The sequence below is a fragment of the Sciurus vulgaris genome (assembly GCF_902686455.1).
Source record: "Sciurus vulgaris genome assembly, chromosome: 12".
NCBI classification, from domain to species: domain Eukaryota; kingdom Metazoa; phylum Chordata; class Mammalia; order Rodentia; family Sciuridae; genus Sciurus; species Sciurus vulgaris.
In genome coordinates this window covers 47,190,238-47,210,362 of record NC_136473.1, presented here as the reverse complement: position 1 = coordinate 47,210,362, position 20,125 = coordinate 47,190,238, and the positions used below count along the sequence as shown (strand labels likewise).

General features: G+C 44.8%; 1 protein-coding gene across 6 annotated transcripts in view; it reads right to left on the bottom strand.

Annotated features, from left to right (window-relative positions):
* FRMD4A (FERM domain containing 4A) overlaps positions 1 to 20,125 on the bottom strand; it is a 574,854-nt gene that overhangs the window by 285,987 nt on the left and 268,742 nt on the right. The window contains exon 1 of one of the 6 annotated variants that reach the window (XM_079106535.1): positions 15,721 to 16,244. The exons of 4 other annotated variants lie outside the window; for them this stretch is intronic. In XM_079106535.1, coding sequence (XP_078962661.1) covers positions 15,721 to 15,813 — 93 coding nt within the window. In that variant the 5' untranslated portion in view covers positions 15,814 to 16,244. Of the gene's footprint in view, positions 1 to 15,720; positions 16,245 to 20,125 lie in introns of those variants that run through there. One more of the 6 variants, XM_079106533.1, reaches the window with a different exon arrangement.

Genomic DNA, 20,125 nt, shown 5'->3' with positions numbered 1-20,125 from the left:
CTTGAAGATGTGAGACCAATCTGAAGGGGACATGGAACACAGAGAAGAGGAAGGGGTAAGCCATGAGGGAGGTGCTTTCCTCTCCTTTCCAAGGGCCTGGCCTGGCCCAGCTGTCTGCAGAGTGCACGCCCTTCCTCACCTTCCCAGGGGCCATGTCTGGACTGAGGAAGGAGGGAGGAAAATGTGTAATTTGATATGTCCTCCTTGCCCCTTTTGACCCTGTTAATTCTCTCCAGGGCGGAAGTATGGCCTGCTCTGGAGACCTCCCTTGGCCAGAGCATCTTGGCCTGCAGGGAGACAAATCTTGTTTCCTGGCACTTAGCTGAGCAACTGGAGCCCCACTAGCCAGGCATGGTGGATAAGCCTCAGGAGGTGACAGCTCACATCTCAAGGTCAGAGGTTCTCAGAAACTGTTAAGAGCCAGAATCAGCATTTGGAATGTGTCAGTTCTAACTCAGAGTAAACCTGACTCACCACAGAAGACTTGTAGTCCCTGGACTTTTGTTCTTTTTCTCCATGAACGAACAAAATTAGGTACTAGGTTCTTGTAATGGATGATTCTCAAAATTAAACAAAAAGGAAAGTCAAGGTATCTGGGGTATGTGGGACTCAAAGTTCTCCTGGAGGAAATATTGAGGCCAGGGTCGGAGAGGGATTCTGAGCCAGCATCCCTAATGGCATTGAATCATTGTCCTCAAACTGCTCTCTGAATGATGCAGTTTTCCTAAATGTTCTCAGTTTTCCTGCTCTCCCTGGCCCTGGCCCAGGGCCGGCAGCAGCCAATCTTTCCCCGGAAGCTATTGTTATTTGTACATCTGATAGTGGACGCTTGAGAACACTGACTGCGATATTTCAAAAGGAAAAGAGAAAAAAAAAAAAAAGAAGTGAAGAGCAAAAAGGACAGAAAGAGGCTTCTAGCATCCTGGTGGGGATGAGAAGGCTAAGAACACCTCTCTTCCAGCCCTCCGGACTCTGGGTTTGGATTCTGCAGAACAGTCGTCTTCAGACATTGGTGCTGACCGTGGGAGATAAATTAGAATGTTCCCCTGCTGCCTCCTGCCAGGGACCCCCTCTGTGATGTGTTCTCTGTGCCTCTTCAACTAAGGGGTATGCCAAATCCCCAGGGACCCCAGTACACAATGGGCTGAAATGGAGTGGCCCTGTGTTGTTAGGCACTACCATTTCAAATGAATTCACTCCTCCTAGGAAAAGAACTACCCTGTCCAGAGTGTCCTGTTCCCATGTCTCGGTTTACCTGGCAGCGTTTTTGATGCACCTGCTGACCATTAGTCCTGCCAAAAGAAGAGAAGTTGCATACAACTTTGTTCTATTTTTAACTCTCAATTGACTACGTTTCCACTGTTTTGGTTTTTCTCACAGAAACTAACACAAACAGAAGAGAAAGCTATAGGATTCCACACTGCTTGGCGAATTACAAGCACACAATGTACGGAATACGTAGAACATAAGGGTTCAGTGGGAAATCAGGAATAATAGAAAATACAGAAAAAAGGAGAAAGTGAGTTAAGAAGGTGAAACGGCATCATTTTCACTTGCTCATAGAATGAGTGAGTCACTGAGGTTGGGCCCTCACATAAGCTTTTGTGTTTCCTGGCAGCAAAAGTAAAAAAGTTAAGCACATGAATCAACATATGTCTTACTATCTCCTAAAAGGAATTAACAGGGTGGGGTTGTTGAAAGGGAACTGAGTATCAGAAGGAACAGTGGTCATTTGGAGAAAGCTTCAGAAGCATTTTTACAGGTGCTTCTTCTACTGACTTTCCGAGCAAGACAGCGCTTTACCTACCTCACCCTTCCACACCTCAGCCTGCGCCCAGACATTCCTGCAGCTATGCTAGTAGTTCATGTGGCTCCACCAGACTCTTCCTCCTACCTCTGCTTTGAATCAGCTGCTTCCCTGACATCTCTGGTTTCCATCTGTCTCATTCTCAGTTTCTCCTGTCACATCTACCACTGAGACTAGTAACTCGTTAGCCTGTCTATGAGTCCTGTTTTAGGGATCTTTGCTTCTAGCAAACTCTTGCGTGTTACCTTGGTTTTACATTCTGTCAGTGCTGCCTGTCCACCTCCATGTCCTGCCTAAGTCCTCAGTCATTAGTTGACTCCAGTTCAGCCCTGGAATGAATTGCTCTGTGTTATGATGTGAGTAATATTCTCTGAAGCCTCATGTGTTGAAGGTGCAGTCTCCCAGGCCGCCATGTTCAGAAGTGGGGCTCTTAGGAAGTGATTGGATCAAGAGGGCTCTAACCTCATCAATAGATTGATGCACTGGAAGAGTAATAACTGAATGAGCTACTGGGAAGGTGTAGAATCTGAAGGAGGCAGGACCTAGTTGAAGAGAATGGATCCTTGTGGATGTACCCTTAGGGACTATGTCTTATCCCTGTCCCCTTCCCATCTCACTCTGCTTCATGGACTACCATGAGGTGAGCAGCTCTTCTCCACCATTGCCTCCCCACTATGATGTTCTGCCTTAACACAGACCAATACATAGCAATGGAGCCAGTGGACCAGAAACTGAGACCATGAGCCAAAATAAATCTTTCTTTAAGTTGATTTTCCCAGGCATTTTGTCATAATGATAAAAAGTTGATTAACACACTCCACATCTTTTAAAAAGTACACTAAACAGCAGCCCTCAATAAAAATGAATTAAATCTTAACTCCATAAAGTAATTTCATTGGGGAATTGAGAAAATATGGTACAGGTATATTGATATTTACTGCTGAATTTAATAAGGTTATAGTGTTGAGGCATTAAAGTAATGAATGGACAACTTGGCCATTGATCTGCTTCTCCTGGGTGTCAGATGTCCCCAAGAAGCTTCTGGTCAAGGGTTAGAAGGCAGTCATTTCACAGTTGCCTCATCCAGCAAAAGGCACAAGTGAGATTAAAATTAAAGAGATAAATCACTACTTGTAGACGTGACAAGTGCTATGGATGTTTAGAAGGGCCATTTGAGAAGTGCGACTTGCGGTCTCACCCAGCTGGAGCATCATTTCACTTTGACTTCATGGTGAGATGAAGCGCTCCTATAGGTTCAGCCCATGTTTTAATCAGAAAAAGGAGCTGTGAATATTTTCATGTTCTTGCTCAAGGATTTGGCCGAAACCCCAGAATTCTGCTCCATCTAGCATGAAAGAGATGATTCAGAATGAGAAGGTTTTAGTTGAGCGCTTATCAGTCAAACACCTTAATCAAAAAGAACTCCAGATGGGCTTCTATGGTTTCAAGCAGGACCACACTCTGCTGGTCTGTAAATTTGACTTAGCAGCAAAAGACACTACTAGGTGGTGGTGTGATTGCTTTATTGGATATAATGGTTTGATATGGTCCATGGTCACACTGGGGGAAACCTGCCCCAAACCAAAGGATGTGACTGATGAGAAATGGCCTTATCTGGCAATAATTAGACAGAGATTCAGCTGCCTCTTAAGTTCTAGTCTTGTTGCTAGGTAATAAAACCATGGGTACACTCTTCCCACCTCTAGCTGGAGGACATGTATTCAATTTATTCAAATGTATTTTAAATTTTGCATTTGACCTGTCAAAAGAGTTTTTAAAAAATAATAATGTTCTGATTTAGCAGTAGGATTATGATGCTGGCAGGAGGATCTGAAGGTCTATTCCAAGATTAGGTTTTTGGTATGGAGGTGTCTTCTTTTTTGTGAAATCCAAAAGTGGGGAGAGAGAATGCATACATATTTGGGGGAATGGTGCACATTTTCTCATGGAAGTTAAAACCCAGCATCTCATGGGCCAGATGTGGCCTGAAAACATGCTTTACTTAGCATATGATGTTTTTCTTTAAAGTGGGATTGATTGCCAACATATAAAAAATCAGATATTTTATCTCTGTCACTCATATACATATACATATACATTTTTCCTAAATATAGGAAATATGCACAAAGATGCTTCTTTTGCAAAGTTAGAAGATCAGAACATTAGCCCTAGTGTCCCTGTGGAAAGCTGAGTGTGTGCCCTGGCCTCATTTGGTAAGGGTCTAAGTTGTAAAGCATACCTTATTTATTGTCCTACATTTATTTTCCTTGCTGGGTTGCAGTAAGCATTTGAGTTTATAATGCCTGTATGGGGTCCTATTTTATGGAATGACTAGGGCAAATAGAGGCACAGCCCCAAGAGCTAAGGTGAAGGATTAAGCCCTAAGGGTATCATAGAGGTGGAAATAAACTCTTGAAAATGGCCCATTTCTGATCAGTGGGTCTCAAAGGATAGAGCCTTTCTTGCTTTGCACAGGCCTATTCTAAGACACATTATCCTTGTTTCTCTCATGCCACCTTAAGGCCATTTGACAGAAGGGAAAAGGAGGTCACAGAGTCCCAAAGATATTTTTGTTTAATTCTGGGCATGTTGGTCCAGTACTGTTCCAGGACAAAACCCACGTTCAGGGATTCTGTAAGAAATAAAGGGTGGTGAAGATGAACTGTAAATGGACCCTGGGTCTGAAAACAAATGCCGCAGGATCTATGTACTGTCCCTAGAGATCATATTGAACTAGATGACATGTGGCCTGGGGAGCCTGGCTCCTACTGGTGGGGCATTGAACCTCAGAAGCCCAGTTACCCAGCAGGATGATGTGAGCATATTATTCTGTGTTGCTGAATTCAAATCAACAAGTGCCCTGTGTGTTTCCAGTGAATTTCTTTAAAAAAGTAACTCCATTCTTTAAATGTTCTGACATTTGAACACCACAACTGGGGCCTGACAGATGAAGACAGTGGCCTCTTCTTTCCCTCCCTTTCAGTACTGCGTCTAAGCTTGTTCTGGCTGTTAGGACAAAATACCATACACCAGGTTACTGGTAAACAAGAGAAACTTACTTCTCACAGTTCTGGAGACTGAAAAGTCTAACCTCAGCAGGCAGATTTGGCATCTGGTCATAGTGGCACCTTCATGCTGTGGCCTCACATGATGGAAGGGACAACCTAACTCTCTGGGGTCTTTCAAATCATTTTTTTTTTTTTTTTGCATTAATCCAATCGTGAAGGCAAAGGCCCACCTCCTAATGCTATTGCTTAGGGGTTAGGATTTTAACATGTGGATTTTGGGGAGGAAAAAAGCATTCAGACCAAGCTTGGCATCTTAATGAGACTGAGTCCAGAAGCTTCTACTTGGGTACCGTCTACAGAGGTGGACCTGGCCATGCCACACAGCAACGCAGAGCAAGGCTCTTCCATAACTGCGAAAGAGGAGCGCTGCAGGAGTCCCAGGAACTGTTCATCTACACTCAGACCCAGAGACTCCACGTGGTACAAAGTGGACTGATTCAGGAACAGCAGCCCAGAGGAGGGAGTCACACCATGTGTCTAATTTTAAACATCCCTTTCACAGATTTGAATTTGAGGTGCCTCAGGCCCCCTCTTAATGAAAAGAGGTGAGGAAGGAAATCTATGCAAGTTGTAACTGGGGGACCCCAGGGGAAAAAACCTGCATGGGGTATTGACATAGGGGACGATATTGGCTGACTTTCTTTCAGTCTAATTGGCAGAGTCAGATTTTTTTTTTCTGTAAGAACTCCATGAAGAACCAGTGAAACAGACCTCATATCAAAAACATGATTTCTTCCAGTTCACTTCAAATCCATTTTTTTTTTTTTTTTTACAGGATAGTTCTAAATCCTCAAATTCAGAGTTCAAATTAGGACTTGCTCATTTTGGACATTTGATGGCTGGCTTGACCCTAAATTATACTTTCTAAATATATTCTGGGACTCAGCTGGGTTATGAAGCCCTGCCACGTGATTATATCGAGACGTTGATTTTTTTTCCCCCAGAGGCCAAGCAAAACAAAACAAAACAGGTTTCCCTTTGGCTTCATCTTAGGAAAGCTAAGACCCAGGGTGGGATGCTGGCTTTTGACATAAATGACCAACATAAAAGAATGACATCAGTCTTCCAGTCTCTTTCTTGACAAGGGGCACAAGCTAAGGGAAACCACATTTCCACTTTTCCTGAGATGGTGGTTTAAGCTGTGTTTTGGAGGGTATTATTTAAAATAGGAGCCCTGGTTTCCATGGTGCTGGAGGGAGGAAGATTCACTTCTGCCTTGTTGTCACAGTCTTCTCCCAACCATGGTCTCCAACTGCCCTGTCCAGAACTGACATCAGGATAGATAAAACTTGTCCTGAGAGCATGTCACTTTTTCTATCTGCATTATTTCCCTTTTCTATTCTGTGCTCTTTTCTGTACCCCACTGGTGCCTATTTCCAGAAAACCATCTGTTAACGTACTGCTTCTCAAACTTTGGTCTATGTCATGTGCTTTTGAGAACAAGACTCAGTACATCTGGGATGGAAGCCATAATCTGTGTGGTTAGAAACACCCAGGTGATACTGATGTATGTCAGCTGTGTAGTCTTTTTGTTAATCCTGTAATCAGGCGATTCCTTTGTCCTTGCCTTACTTAACTGTCAGCATCATTCAAAAGTCCACCATCCCCTCCTGGAACTTTCTCTTCAATTCTCCCCCGGCCCCTCACTGGCCACTCCTTGCTAGTCTTCTTTGCTGGTTCCTCCTCATGGGCCTGGCCTTTATGCTTTGGAGTGGACTGGGGTCCAAGTCCCCTGACACATCCTTGTGTCCATCCACACATAACTCCCAGGCCACAATCACCTAGTCTTGTGGCTTTAAACCATCTCCAGGAATGCACTGGTACAGGCTTAACCCTTGACTCTTAAGGGGGAAAAGAGTCCTAATTTGTAGTTGGTGAACTTCCATGATGTAAATTCTCCCTCCATGGCCCGTTTCAAGTCACCATGTGTCACCAGCGTGTTGTGCTGGGAAGAGACGCACATCATACTTACAGGCCAGCTCTGGCCACCCTGATAACGTTCACACTGTCTCCAGGTCAGACCTTGCACCTAATGGCAGAACTTGTGTTTCAGTAGTAGCACATCCAACTAAATATCTTCCATTTGACTTTTTACTCATCATCTCAAGTTTAATGCACCTGAAAAAGAACTCTTAAACAACCCCACCCCCGTCACCGCCACAGATGGCTCTTCTCACAGCAGCTCCCCTCCTGGTAAGTGTCTGCAGCAGCTCCAGAGTCACTCCTGACTCCTGTCTCCCCTTTCCCTCCACACCCAATCCATCAGCAAATCCTGCCTGCCCTTCCTTCTAGAAAAATCCAGAATTCATTCACGTCTAGCCACTTCCAGGGTATCATCTGGTCTAATCCATTATCTTTGCACACTGAGATTATTGCATTAATGACCTAATGGGTCACACCACTTCTACCCTTGTTCCTTTGTCAACAAAGTAGCCAAGTGTCAGCTATTGTCGTCCTTCCCCCGCAAATCCCCACTGATCTTTTCATATCTCTCTTCCAGTAAAACCCAAAGTTCCTTATCATGGCGAACATAACCCTGTGTCAGCTGGGCTGCAAGTACCTCTCTGCCCCTTCCCCTCCCCATCCTTTCCTTCTCCAGCTCCAGCTCCCCCTTGCTGTTCCTCAAGTTCATCAAGAGCTCTCTTGCCTCACACCTGCTTCCTCTGCCTGGGATGTTCTCTTCTGATGTGACTGCATGGCTTGCTCCCTGCATGTCTCTCCTTGGAAATCATCTCAACAGAGAACCAGCTTGTATAAAAAGGCATTCCATCTCCACTCACTCCTTGCTAGACTTTACTTTCCATTAGAGACCTAATGCCACCTAACACATCTATTCATGAAAGCAGAGAATTTGTTAAATAGCTTGTGGGCCTAGAGCACTTTCTGGCAGGTAATAGGTATTAAATAAGAATCTGTAGAATTAATAGACAGTGTTGGGCCCTAGCTATTATATTCCTATGGATATCTGTATTCTGAGGTTGCCGTTGTTTGGTTGGACTGGGACAACATTTCTGGGATCAATAAACTTCTAAGACGTTTTCTGGCTTCCCTCATTAATGCTCCCATAGAAAGACTGGAGGGACCATTTGGAAGCAATCTGTCCAAGTGGAAATGTGACCTTGACATTACTGAGAAAAGTCAGAAAGCAACATAGGAGAATGATTAGAGGTTTATTTACAATCCATCTCTAAGTACCCACAACCAAGTTCTGATTGAAAGAGAAAAAGAGTATCCATGGACCCAAAGGTATTAATTGTGTAGTCAGATTTCAAGAGGGTTTTCTTTTTTTATGACTAAAGTCTCTACTATGAAGAGTTACCATTCTAAAATAAGTCACTTTGTTAGGATTGATGATGAAATGAGTGTTCATCTGCCTAGGAAAGGCAGGCACACTGCAATCCTATTTCTTGGAAGACACTTTTGTTTTATGAAAGCATTGACTTTATGGTCAGGAAGGCATTCTTTTTATTCATCTATTCAATAGTCATTCATTTATCCTATTTATGTGCCAGGCACTCATCTGGACTTTGGGACCTTATAGAAAAACTGACCAGTCCTTTGAAGCAATTATTTATTGAGTAATAGTAATGGAATAAATTAATAAATAAATAAGAATCAACCCATAGATGTGGTTCATTCACTCCCAGATCAGAGAGCAAAAATCCAATGGCATATTTTGTTCCATATTGTTTTATGTATACAAGATACTATTCTTCTCAAAGGTTTATTAATGAATCAATACAAAATAAAGTGGATTTTTTTCCCAACCATTTCATCAAAGAAACTTTTATGTTACATAGGTGGAGAATATTCACTTTGCTAGAGTGATTGGTAAGAGAGCTGTTTTTAAAACACTTATAAGAAGTGCCCTAAGAACACATGATTGATTTTTTGAATGTGTCTACAGTATGGAGGATTGAAATACACTGGAAGGGTCTGAGTCCAAGCTTTACTGGAGAAAAGCAGCATGCAGGAGTAGCTGGACTGGGTGTTTCTGATCTTAAATAGTCTGGAAGGAAGTCCTGTGTGTTAGGCTCTATGATTTCAGAAGACTGCATGCACCTATCCTGAGAGTGGCCTCAGTGTGCAGGGCACCACATAGGATGTTCCAGGAACATGAACCCAGCTCCCAAGGAATGTAAATATTTGTTTTTCTGTTATTGAGATTGACACTTCTGACCAAAAAAAAAAAAAAAAAAAAAAAAAAAAAAAAATCAACACAATCATCTAATTTCTTCTTCTTTCATGTGAAGACACCAGTAAATTTCCTTAAGCCGGCATGTTGCCTGAATAATTTATCACATTACCTTGGGGGAGTTGTTCTCAATGCTGCTTACTCAGGGGGTCCACCTGGGAATTTCAATACTGATACCAGAAATTTTGATCTATGTCTGGTCTGGGGTGCAGCCTGGGCACTGGGAGTTTTAAAGCTTCTTGGGTCTTTCCAAACCAAAGCAAGGAGAAGGGCCACTCTGGGTGAGTCCTGGCATTGACTCAGGACGTTATTGGAGTCATGAGAAGGAGGAAAGACAAGGACAAGTGGTCTGCAGAGGAAACTACTGTCCAGTTTCATGCTCAGCTCAGCAGCCAACTCTTGGGTCAGGATGCTGAAGCTCCTGGGAGTCCTGACCATCTGAACAAAGGTTTTCAGTCCTGCTTCCTATACCAATCTGAGGAATGAAAACTCCTGAATGAAATGGGTACGGAATGCTTTTTATTCCCAACCCTGAGTCAACAAGCAATCTCATTCTGCCCAAGATGAAGAGTCATGGGTTTAACGTGACATATGCTGGCTGTAAGAAATAAAATTAATTTTGGTTGACCAAGTTTAGGTCACTTAAAATTGCTTGGGAATAACCAACATGGGGAAAATGACCTTCAGCGCATTCTGTGAACCAGAGAATTAGAGCCCCTGCAAGTCCATGTTCTTGTTCTCCAGAGAGGCGTATATTTATAGAAGGAACAAAACTGTATGCAGGATGAGGGGGGTGGATAATAATATGTGTGAATGCGCTGATCTGTCTGAACAGTTCTTGGCTGTCTGCTTTCAATGGTAATAAATATCCACTAAAAGCCGTCTGCTGTATGTGTTTTTGGTAACGTCTCACACTTCCCTGCATGAATACATTCAGAATGTAAGCACCACACACACCCGACTATAGAGACGCTCTTGTATTCTGAATTCTTAAGTTATGCAGCTTAGCAGCTGTGATAATGTAATGGTTTGCAAAATAATAGACTGGCAATACATCAACCTGGAATAACACACCCATTAATGAATGATGTGGGTGCAGAGAGGTTTAATTTATGCTGTGTTAAAAATACTGCTCCAGAAATATCACGCCATTTCAGTCTTTCCAAGACAAAAAAAAGACCCTTTTCACCTAAAATATTTGAATAATTATGGTAAAAGAGAATGCTTTCTTGTTTCATTTTTTTTTTCTCAAAAAAAAAAAATCTGTCAAATTTACGCTACTTTGTAAAGAGACATATAATTTGAATCTGGTTGGTTAGTCACAATTTGTTCCACTTAGAGATGTATGCTGCACTCTTAAGAGTTCAGAATACATAAGACAGGAACATTCTTCTTCTCAGTTTTGTGTTAACATGGAAGAGTGAATACATTTTCCAGCAGAGATGATGGGGCTCGCAGTCAGTTAGCTTGGGAATCGAGGCTGTTCCTGTTTATGCCTTAATTTTGATCCTCTTCCCAAGTTCTCTCATTGAGGGAAGTTCATGAAACAAGAACTTCCAGATCTCGTTCATTCTCATTGCCATTGTGTATCTGTTGCACTCCTGTTATGAACCAGGGGCTAAGAGCTACTCCTTGTCCCCGAGGGTCTCATCATGGTATGGAGAGTTAACAGAGTGGAAACTTCCAGTTCCAATAAAGAACCGTACTGTGAGAGAAACTCAGGAAGAGAACTTGCTCAGACTCAAGGAGAAAAGGGGTGCCTGGAAGACCTTCCCACTGGATAGTACCTTTACTATAAAGGATGCAAATAGGTGGTTAAGGGGATGGAGGGTGGAGCTTCTGGAGTTAGGCAGAGGAAAGCAGGTGCAAAGGCCCTGAGGCAAGAGAGAGCATAGTAGTTTGGAAGCATGTTCCCGTTTAGTTGAAGTACAGCACACCCAGGGCGAAGCTTGGGAAGAGGTGAGCTGGGGAGGTTCTCAGGGTCCTCACTATGAAGGGCCGTGTGGTTTCATTCATGCGTTTGTCCTTATGCCTGGGCAGAGAATCTCTGAAGGCTTTAAGTAGACAAGTGGTATGCACCCCTTGTTTTTAGAAAGGCCGCAGTGACTGTAGCACAAAGGGTGGACTGAAAGGTACAAGCTGGGCCACCGTGAGAAGGTCATGGGCAGGTGAAAGATGATGGTGATCTGACCCTGGGAATGGGGAGGAGCCGCAAGAACGAGAGGGAAATGACAGCATGTGGTGACAGTGCAGGAGACAGTGGAAAGGGACAGGGCGAAGAGGCCTGTGTTCTACCTTGGGTACAGTCATGTGCCTCATAATGTATCTGTCAACAACAGACTGTGTATACCCAGCCTTATAAGATCACAATGGTGTCGAAAAGTTCCTCTTGCTGGCGATGCAGCCACACAACACCTAAGGCGTCCCGTGCCGCTCTTGGGTCTGCTCCACGCAGGTACACACAAACCTGCCACACCGCCAGTCATCTAGTGCGTGCAGTTACGTACAGTGCATCATACTCGAGAGTGTTGTAAATGTCTGTTCCTGGCTTATGTATTTACTATACTTTTTATTGTCATTTTAGAACATATTCCTCCTTACTAAAAATAATAGTGAACTGTGAAACAGTACGTCCTGTTACCGCAACGGCAGCCTCACCTCTCACGTTTACTGCTTCTCTTGGTTGTGTTATTTTTTCTGGTGGTTGATTTAATCTGGCACTATTTTGTTCATCATGGCCCCAGGAGCAATAGACTGTGCTGTTTATATGGTGCATAGTAGGCCAAGTTGTGTAGTAGGCTGTCCTATCAAGGTTTGTGTAAGAATACTCGATGATGGTCGCATGACAATGTAGGTACTGACTGCATTTTGCAGACGGCTTCCTGGTTGCTGAGTAATGCATAATTAGCGAGTAATGCTGGGGTTGGAGGAGGGGCAGGATGGGGGTGGGGCAGGGGAGATGATGAAATCCATTCGGGACATGTTGGAATTGGAGGGGTAGAGATCATCAAGTGAGTGGAGATGCCCCATCCACCCTAGGACCTGTGGGTCTGGGTGTTAGGATAAATCGATGGGGAAATGAATGACCTTAATAAATGCAGGAAATTGTATGCTCATTTCAAGAGCTCTTACAGCTGGGAAACCAGTGGGTGCAAACTGAAGTGGTCAGTCCTTGCTTGAACAGTTCAGAACTTGGACAGGGCAGCATCTCAGGTGCAGAGAAATACACATTTCTCATTTTCCTGCGCACAAACCAGAACAGAGGATACCAATGGCATCCCAGCAGATTCCACCTCGATTTAAAATCACAAAATAAAACCTTGAGAGGTGCATAAAAATTTGCTCTCTAATTCTTATGCCTTGATACTCTATGAAGGTTATCTCCAACACACAAACTCCCAGAAAGAAAGTACATATTTTCTCTTTCCTTAACTCATTTACATCTGTTCTTACATTTATTAGAAATCTCCATGAAGTTCATGTTGCCTTGGCCTCTGGAATAAAGACACCTGCTTTGGAAGGAATACGCAAAAAGAAGTCTCTGGTAGGTTGTCGGCATGGTTGTGCAATGAGCACCTTATATAAAATTGGAAGTCCAAAAGAAGTTGTCTCCACAGAGTACTCCTTGTCTTGGCTGTATCAGGACCTCTGTAGGTGACAGTGTGGTGTGCCAAAGGCCATCGGTTATTAAAAATACACCTCTCCCATATGAAGTTGGACACCTTAAAAATATGCTTGACCTTACTGGTTGTATTCTGATTCCTGGTATTGTTAGGTCCTTCATGTTACTGCTACTCCTTAACAACCACCCTTAAGGAGTAACAGGCAGGTGAATAAACCAAAGCTGAGAAAGTCTGACACTTGGCCAAGGTCACATAACTAGTACACAGTGAGGCTGCAGTTTCTTGGGACAGCGTGGTTCAAACCTGGTCCTTCTGCCACACCTTGCTGTTTTCTGTTGCACCTGGATTGTCTGGATTACTTTATTCTAACCTATATAATATTGACTTAAAATTGTTTCATTTCAACTTGCATGCTTGGTCCTTCCTATCAGACCAAATGTAGTATCTTCTATTTCTCTTCTTTTTCTCCATCCTGTCCAGTTAGCACAGGGATGAGCTCATGATAGTCTGTGGAAAAAATATGAGCAAGAACTAAGCTGGGTGTCTTAGGGCTAGTGAGTTTCTGGAATCAGGATTTGAGGTGCCTTAAGTGGCACTGTTAAAAAGTGTCCATTTCTTTATTTGAACACAACTTCTGAGCAGTTGGAAAACAGGAAGCAATCGTTGGGTCCTGGACACCCTTAAGTGTCAGTGGCACATGGACGCCATGAGAACCATGCTGTTTTTTCTCCTGGTAAGGTTCTCTGACTTTGGTATGTCTTCTATATGCCCTTTCATGTGGCAAGAGGTTGGTGGTAACCCTCAGCTTGGGGCCAGGCTGCCTGTCACGCAGGCTCCAGAGAGCAAAGGTAGTGAAGTACTTAGGGCCCTCTGGCTTGGATGGGCATGACCAGGTCCCTGGATTTGGTGGTGCCCTGTTGTTGACTAAATGTCTCTGGACAGAAGATGAATGCTACCCATGCCTTGGTTTCCTGGTCATACAGGACAAAGGGAAGAGCCCTTGCTCTCTGGCTCATTAGCCATTCATGATGGTAAAGTGAGGTACGGGATGTGAAGTGCCATTCTAGAAACACCAGGCCTTGCTATCCCCAGACATCATGAGACAACAGAAGCCAACTCTGGCATCTGTCACTGCGAGGCTGCTGATGTAACTGAGAAAGCTGCTGCTGCTTTTAACTCAGGGAGTCCCAGGGAGACAGTGCAGGTCCTTAGGGTCTTCCCTGACAGCAGAGGCCATTTCTCATCGTCCCTGCCCTTCCTTTATATAAATATATGACTCTGATTCTGGAAAGTGTCACGGAATCACCCACAGTATAAGATGTCCAATTGAACTTGACAGGTCATCATGTATTCCAATCAGATTCACCTGTGTCACAGTGGGGCGGTGGGGGGGTGGTGAGGTGGCAGGCCCTTGGGGGATGTCCAGGGCTCTACAGATGCTCTGCGGGGTCCAGAGCTCTCAGACCTGACTTCTAAGACCTGAGTAACCAGGGCCTCTGCTCGAGGGCAGAAAACAGTTCTGCGTGTTTTGAATGCAATGCTGTGTGTAACACACATCCAGGGACAGACTGTGACACTTGTGACACCAGGTTCCTGTGCTGTCTGTGACTTAATTGGTAAACGGTGAGTATCAGCTGCTCCCCCTGCCTGTCTGCTCCACATGGCCATGAGGCACACAATCCCCGTTCCCACCGAGGACTGGCGAACAAATATCTTAAGAATAGAACATATTACATATATTGAGTTACCCGCAGGCCAAAGAGTTCTCATCGGAACCTAAAATCACATCCAAAAAATAAATGTGTAAATGTTGCTAATCACCCATGTTCCTATGCTCAAAGCAATACGAGGGGGCACATAGTAAGCATTGAATACACATTCACTGGTGATCCTGATATTGAGCACAGAAGTATTTCTCAAGATCTCAAGATAAAGACCTACCTATAACAAGAATAGGAAGATTTTTTTTTTTTTAATTCAAATGGCAGAAAAAAATGTGACTCATCAGAGTCCGGAAATCAACCTTGCCTTGTCTGTGTATTCTAGACAGCTCCTCTTATGTTTAAACCTTCAATTAGGTTTTCTTAAAATTGAAAAATCCCTGAGTAGGAAGTGTACCAGCCAGAAAAAGTCACTTAAAGTCTGCCCCCTTTATAAGCCGTGGCAGGTTCCTTACCTCCCTCACTTTTCTGAGCTTGCTTTATTAGTCCTCACTGCACCTCAGCCTAGGATGTCTGTGTAGACGCCGGCAACTCACAGAGGGCTTGCCGCCATTCACACAGGGGCTTTGGGGCTTCTGAGACGCAGCCACCCTCCTCTCTGTGTGAGTGCTGCACTGTCCCTACAGGGCCAGCTCTGCATCAGCTGCATTCCTGACCCAGAGGAGGACTAACCCTCACTCCTGCTTTACAGGATCTTCTTTGCCATAAAGTAAGTTACATGCTTTCAGGAAATTAACAGGGCAATGAAGTCAAAGTCCATAATATTACCAAAAAAATGAACCCAAAATGATAGCGAGACATTTGAAAGAACAACAACAACCAGGATGACAACGACGGGGTGCGTTTGGTCAACGGGCTGGGTAAGTCAAACCTCCAGAGCTCCCATGCTTCCATCACCTCCTTCCTCGACACTGCCACCCAGCAGAGGAAATGTGCCACCCGGCTGCTCTCCTAAGTACGTTTCAGGAAGCAGAAGAAATCAGATTTGCAGCCGGATTTCTCACAAGCTCTCCTGCCTTCACACTGGATCCAGGGGGAAGTCCCCACCCCAGACTTCCCCCTCATATTGTATCCCTAAGAGCCCCCACACCCACTGCTGACAAAAGTTCCTTTTTCAGATTTCTCATCAGTATCTTTTGGAAAAATACATTACACGCGACATAGCGTTCTATGCACAGTCCCAGGGACTCGAATTACTCAAGAAAATATTTACACAGAAGCAACGCGGTGCACAATGAAAACCAACAGCTCGCTTTCTGTGGAGCAATTGCTCAGTGAGAAACAAATGGCTCGCCACGTAGCTTACCCTCTCCACGCTGCGTCTTCTCAGAGATCCATAAGGTATTTTCAGTAAAAGTCTTTGAGATCTATTTGGAGCTACTGCAGCCTGAACCACCATGGTGTACAGCTAGCTGTGTGTGTGTGTGTGTGTGTGTGTGTGTGTGTGTGTGTTCCTTCCCAGCAAAGGCAGAGATGGAGGCTTGCTCAAAACTCAGTTATGATCTCCTGGAAGTTTCCCAAATATCAAGTAACTGAAAGAGTTTTTTTTCTTTCGACCATATGAGTCAAGATGTGGTTTGTCGAAGGTGGGGGGATGGGAAAAGGAAAACAGCCCAAGTCCTGTAACTTCAGCTTGCATGAAGCAGCACCTCCAGCTTCCTTCGGGCAGTCTCTGTGTGCTGGCTCGGTGAGACCGCTGTCCCAGGAGTGGGCAAGTGTGCTTCTGGGGAGAGTGATCCAGAAATGTCAACTTTGCTTCTTGGAGCTGCAGATGGTAACCAGGTCAGCTGTCTAATCAAAGCTCTATCAGACGTATTATTCATTCCATCACGTGACTCCAAGCCCCTGGGCTGTACAGTAGGTCACATGCTCATCTTAAAAGGACTATTTGGAATATCCCCATCTGGAGCAGAGATTAATGTGAAATCCTACATTCTGATTTCACTCTCTTGCAGGAAAAATATTTGAAGACCAGCGACATCACATTGAGGACTGATGGGGAGTCTCTTTGCAATCATCATAAATGATCTTTAAGAAATTGAGCGTCAGACATGTATATCTGCTTTTTCCTTTCTGCTTTCTGGTGCATAGAAAATAATGGATGCATATAATTAATTAGGTGAATGCAGCCCACCAAGTGTGGGGGAAAGAAGGAAAAAATGTTTGCATCACGTGGTTTGGATGAATCCAACCAGATAGAACAGGCTTGCATTTGCCTCTCCTGGTGTGAACGTTTGTGTTTTAGAATGTGTATTTTTATGTGTGCCAGTAGACAGGACAAAGTCATGTTTGATTTTGCAGGGCTGTCGAAGCTCAGATTCATCCATCACACTTGCTGATTCTTTTCTGTTCATGATGTTATCACACATCGGATGCTTTTCTCAGACAAATGGTATAAATAGACCCAATTTCTAAATTTTCTGTAATATTTGTAGCTTAGACATTGCTACCTGGCCTCTCTTGTCACTATGGCTCCCTGCATGTGCTTATTCCCACAGCAGAGAAAATTACTGTAGAGAAAAACCAGGCAAGGGCTTCCAGGATTGGAGGATGTGGGCTTTTCTCCTTTCCAGCGTATCCTCCGCACTTCGCTGCTGGGGTTGGGGAGGGAATGGCCACTTCCTCTGTAGTAATCCCATGCCTTTTGGCCAGTCTCCTGTTACTCCTCTGCTTTGGGAACCAGCCTTTATTTACTCTCCACAGACCCACACTTAGTTTATTGAAAAGGATGGAAAAGAAAGTTCTGTTTATTCAAACAAATCTAATAGGAAATGGAGGAGGGGTGCGAAGGGAAGAAGTGGAGTCCTGCGCTACTAGAAAATGAATCAGGAAAAAGATGCTCCGCGGAGCCGTTGCTGGGGCCGGGGCTGGGGGGCTGGAGCCGTGGGCACGGCTGTCCCACGCAGACACACATTAAGAGGCAGTTAAAGAAAGCATCAAGTTGATGTGGGAAATTCCAAATATACAACAATCGGGCTTTGTTCATAATTGGTTCCAGATGTGCAGCTGGAGAGTTGGCGAGGGGCTGGGAGCAGGGCAGGACGGCGAGGACGCAGCGCCCCTCACCGCGGCTGGCCCAGTGTCTTCGGTGAGGCGGTGTAGGTTACATCTCTCCCCCGCCCCCTTTCTTGCTTCCTGCAGCACCTCCTGGTTTCAAAGTGTTGGGGGGGTGCCGGAATAATTCTGGAACAATACCCAATTATGTAGCTAAATCAATAGGACCTCTTTCCTTTCTAAAACTGCACTTAACTGTCACAGTTTTGAACAAAGGATGGACACATTTTCAAAACACTTATCTGTGGAGAGCCATGGGATTGCACCCTTCCGGCTCAGCCTGAGAGCAGGCAGTGGATGGAGATCCACTGAGTAGTCACTGCCTCTTCTCTGACCCGGGCCAGGGCAAAGCCCCTGAGAGCTGGGTTTATTTATATTTGACTAAATGCAACTTCCTGTTTCCCAGGGGTATTAATGAGTGTTTCACAAAGAGCTTATGGCTTCATGGCATAGTTCAGACCATAAGGGACACTTTGATGAACTAAGTGCAAATAAAACAAAAACACATGCATTTGATTAAGGTTAAAATACATATAGAAGAGAATGTTAATGGAAACAAAAATAACCCTGGGCCAGACTCCCACACATTTGAGTCCCACACATTCCACCCCTTCCCCGGGGGCTGGGGGCTGGAGCAGGATCACTTTTCATATCAGTGCTAGGGCCTCCTCCCCACTCACAAACCCCACTGCCAATCCCTGTAGAGTAGGTGTCTGCCTCCTTCGAGTGAATTGAAAACTCTCAAAAGTCCTTCAACTTTCTCACAAATATCTTTTTGATTATCTTACTATGAAGTTTCAAGATTCACACATTTAAAATTAATTATTGAATCTAAAGTATTTTATGTCTGGTATTTATTTTCATGGTTAGAACATAAATATGTTTGTTAGGAGGGGACAGGCACTCATACCTTGGATGATGTGACCACTTTAGGGAAAGTGAGGGAATGAATGTTCATTGATCCAGTGATTGTCAGACAATGGAATGGGAGGTTGCCAAAGAAATCTCAATGAAAAAAAAATGAATTTCAATATCCTTATTTTACAGGTAAAGAAACTGGGGCTTATTCTAGCACCACAGCTAAATATGTTACAGCTAAGAGTCAATTTGTATGATTTCAGGGTCCAACTTCATCCACTTAATACTCACCTGTCATAGAACCCTTTGCAGTTTATAGCAGTTTCAAAATCCAGAAAGGCCATCAACCCGTTGGACTCAAGAGGGAAATGAAAAGCTCTGTCTTAGAGGAGGGGAGAATGTCAGTTCAGGAGTTTGTGTTGGAGCAAGCAGCTCTGGGGTCTCTGGAGCTGCTGCTTTCATGTCCCTTGGTGCTGGGCTGAGCACTGGTGCTAGAGGACCCTAAAAGCCCCAGTAGCCAGGGAGGCCAGCAGGACTCAGGCCTGAGGGGGCCATCCGGGAGCTGAGTTATCAGAGCCCAGAGCCAGGGTCACATGAGGGAGCATGGAACCTCCAGGGCCATCCACCCGGCAGAGTGCAGCCAGGGTTGGGGCCATCGTCCTAGCCCACAGGGAGGAGAGTCAGGGGCTTCTCCCTTCCTACTGCCTCCCATTCCCTCGCCAGCCGTGGAAATAGCTAGGTAGGCAGGACAAGGAGCAGGCGAGGGACGGACATGAGCATAAATGGGATGGGCACTGAGGATGGGAGGACAGGACAACAGACTGGAAATGGTGAATTCAGGGGCCACCAAGACAGCAGAGGGCGAGGGGAAAGCACTTGAAAGAAAGTTATCCTCAGAGAACAGGTCTTTGCTGAGATGGTGGCTGATGGGGTTCCCTGAGCATCAGGGAACAGCCTATTGGTCACTGGGGAGATGGGAAGATGCCCAGGGGCTGGGAGGCAATGAGCTGAGCAGAGATGGAGATGGGAAAACACACTTTGACTTTCCAGTCCAGCAAGCTATGGCTTTTGATGCCTCCCGGGGCACAGCACTTAAGGTGGAGGGAGTTTTTGTTTGTTTATTTTGAACATTTCCTTCCAGTCTCAATGAAAACATTTACGTTAAAACTCAGTAATGAAAATGCACAGGAATCAAAAGAGCCCTATTTCAAGAAAATCAATAGGTTCAACACGCCAAAGCGAGATGCATCAAATCAAATGCGTATTGTAGGTCATGAACAGCAGAGCGTGAAAGGGGTGACTGGGGATGATGGCCCATCTGAGAGAAAGCATTTTGCAACACTTGTGTTAGTAGCAGGCTGTAAACAGGGGAAGAGCCACCTGGCCAAAGTGTACGCGTGGGTGTGTGTGCACTGGCCGGTGTGCATGTACAGTTGCAAATGATAAGCATGCTACAAGCTGTGCCAAGGGGGACAGGCCTCCTGATGGAGCCCTGGACCCACACAGAAATGCAACCCTCCACCCAGGTGAGCCTGAGGCCTATGCAGCGGTCTCCTAGTGCAGGCAATGACCACTGATGGGGCTAATCCTCCAGTTCCCCTGAGAGTCCACAGCTATGATTATCTTACCTCTGAACTGTCACGGGCTGGCTCTGATAAAGCTTATTCGCACTGCTTTACTGAGTTCATTTGGCAGAAGACTAAAAGAAGGGGTCCTAGGATAGCGAGGTTTCAGGGACGGGAGCTCCTTGGGCAGAGTCCCAGTTGAGGTCACACGAGCCCAAGGGGAAGGAGCAGAGG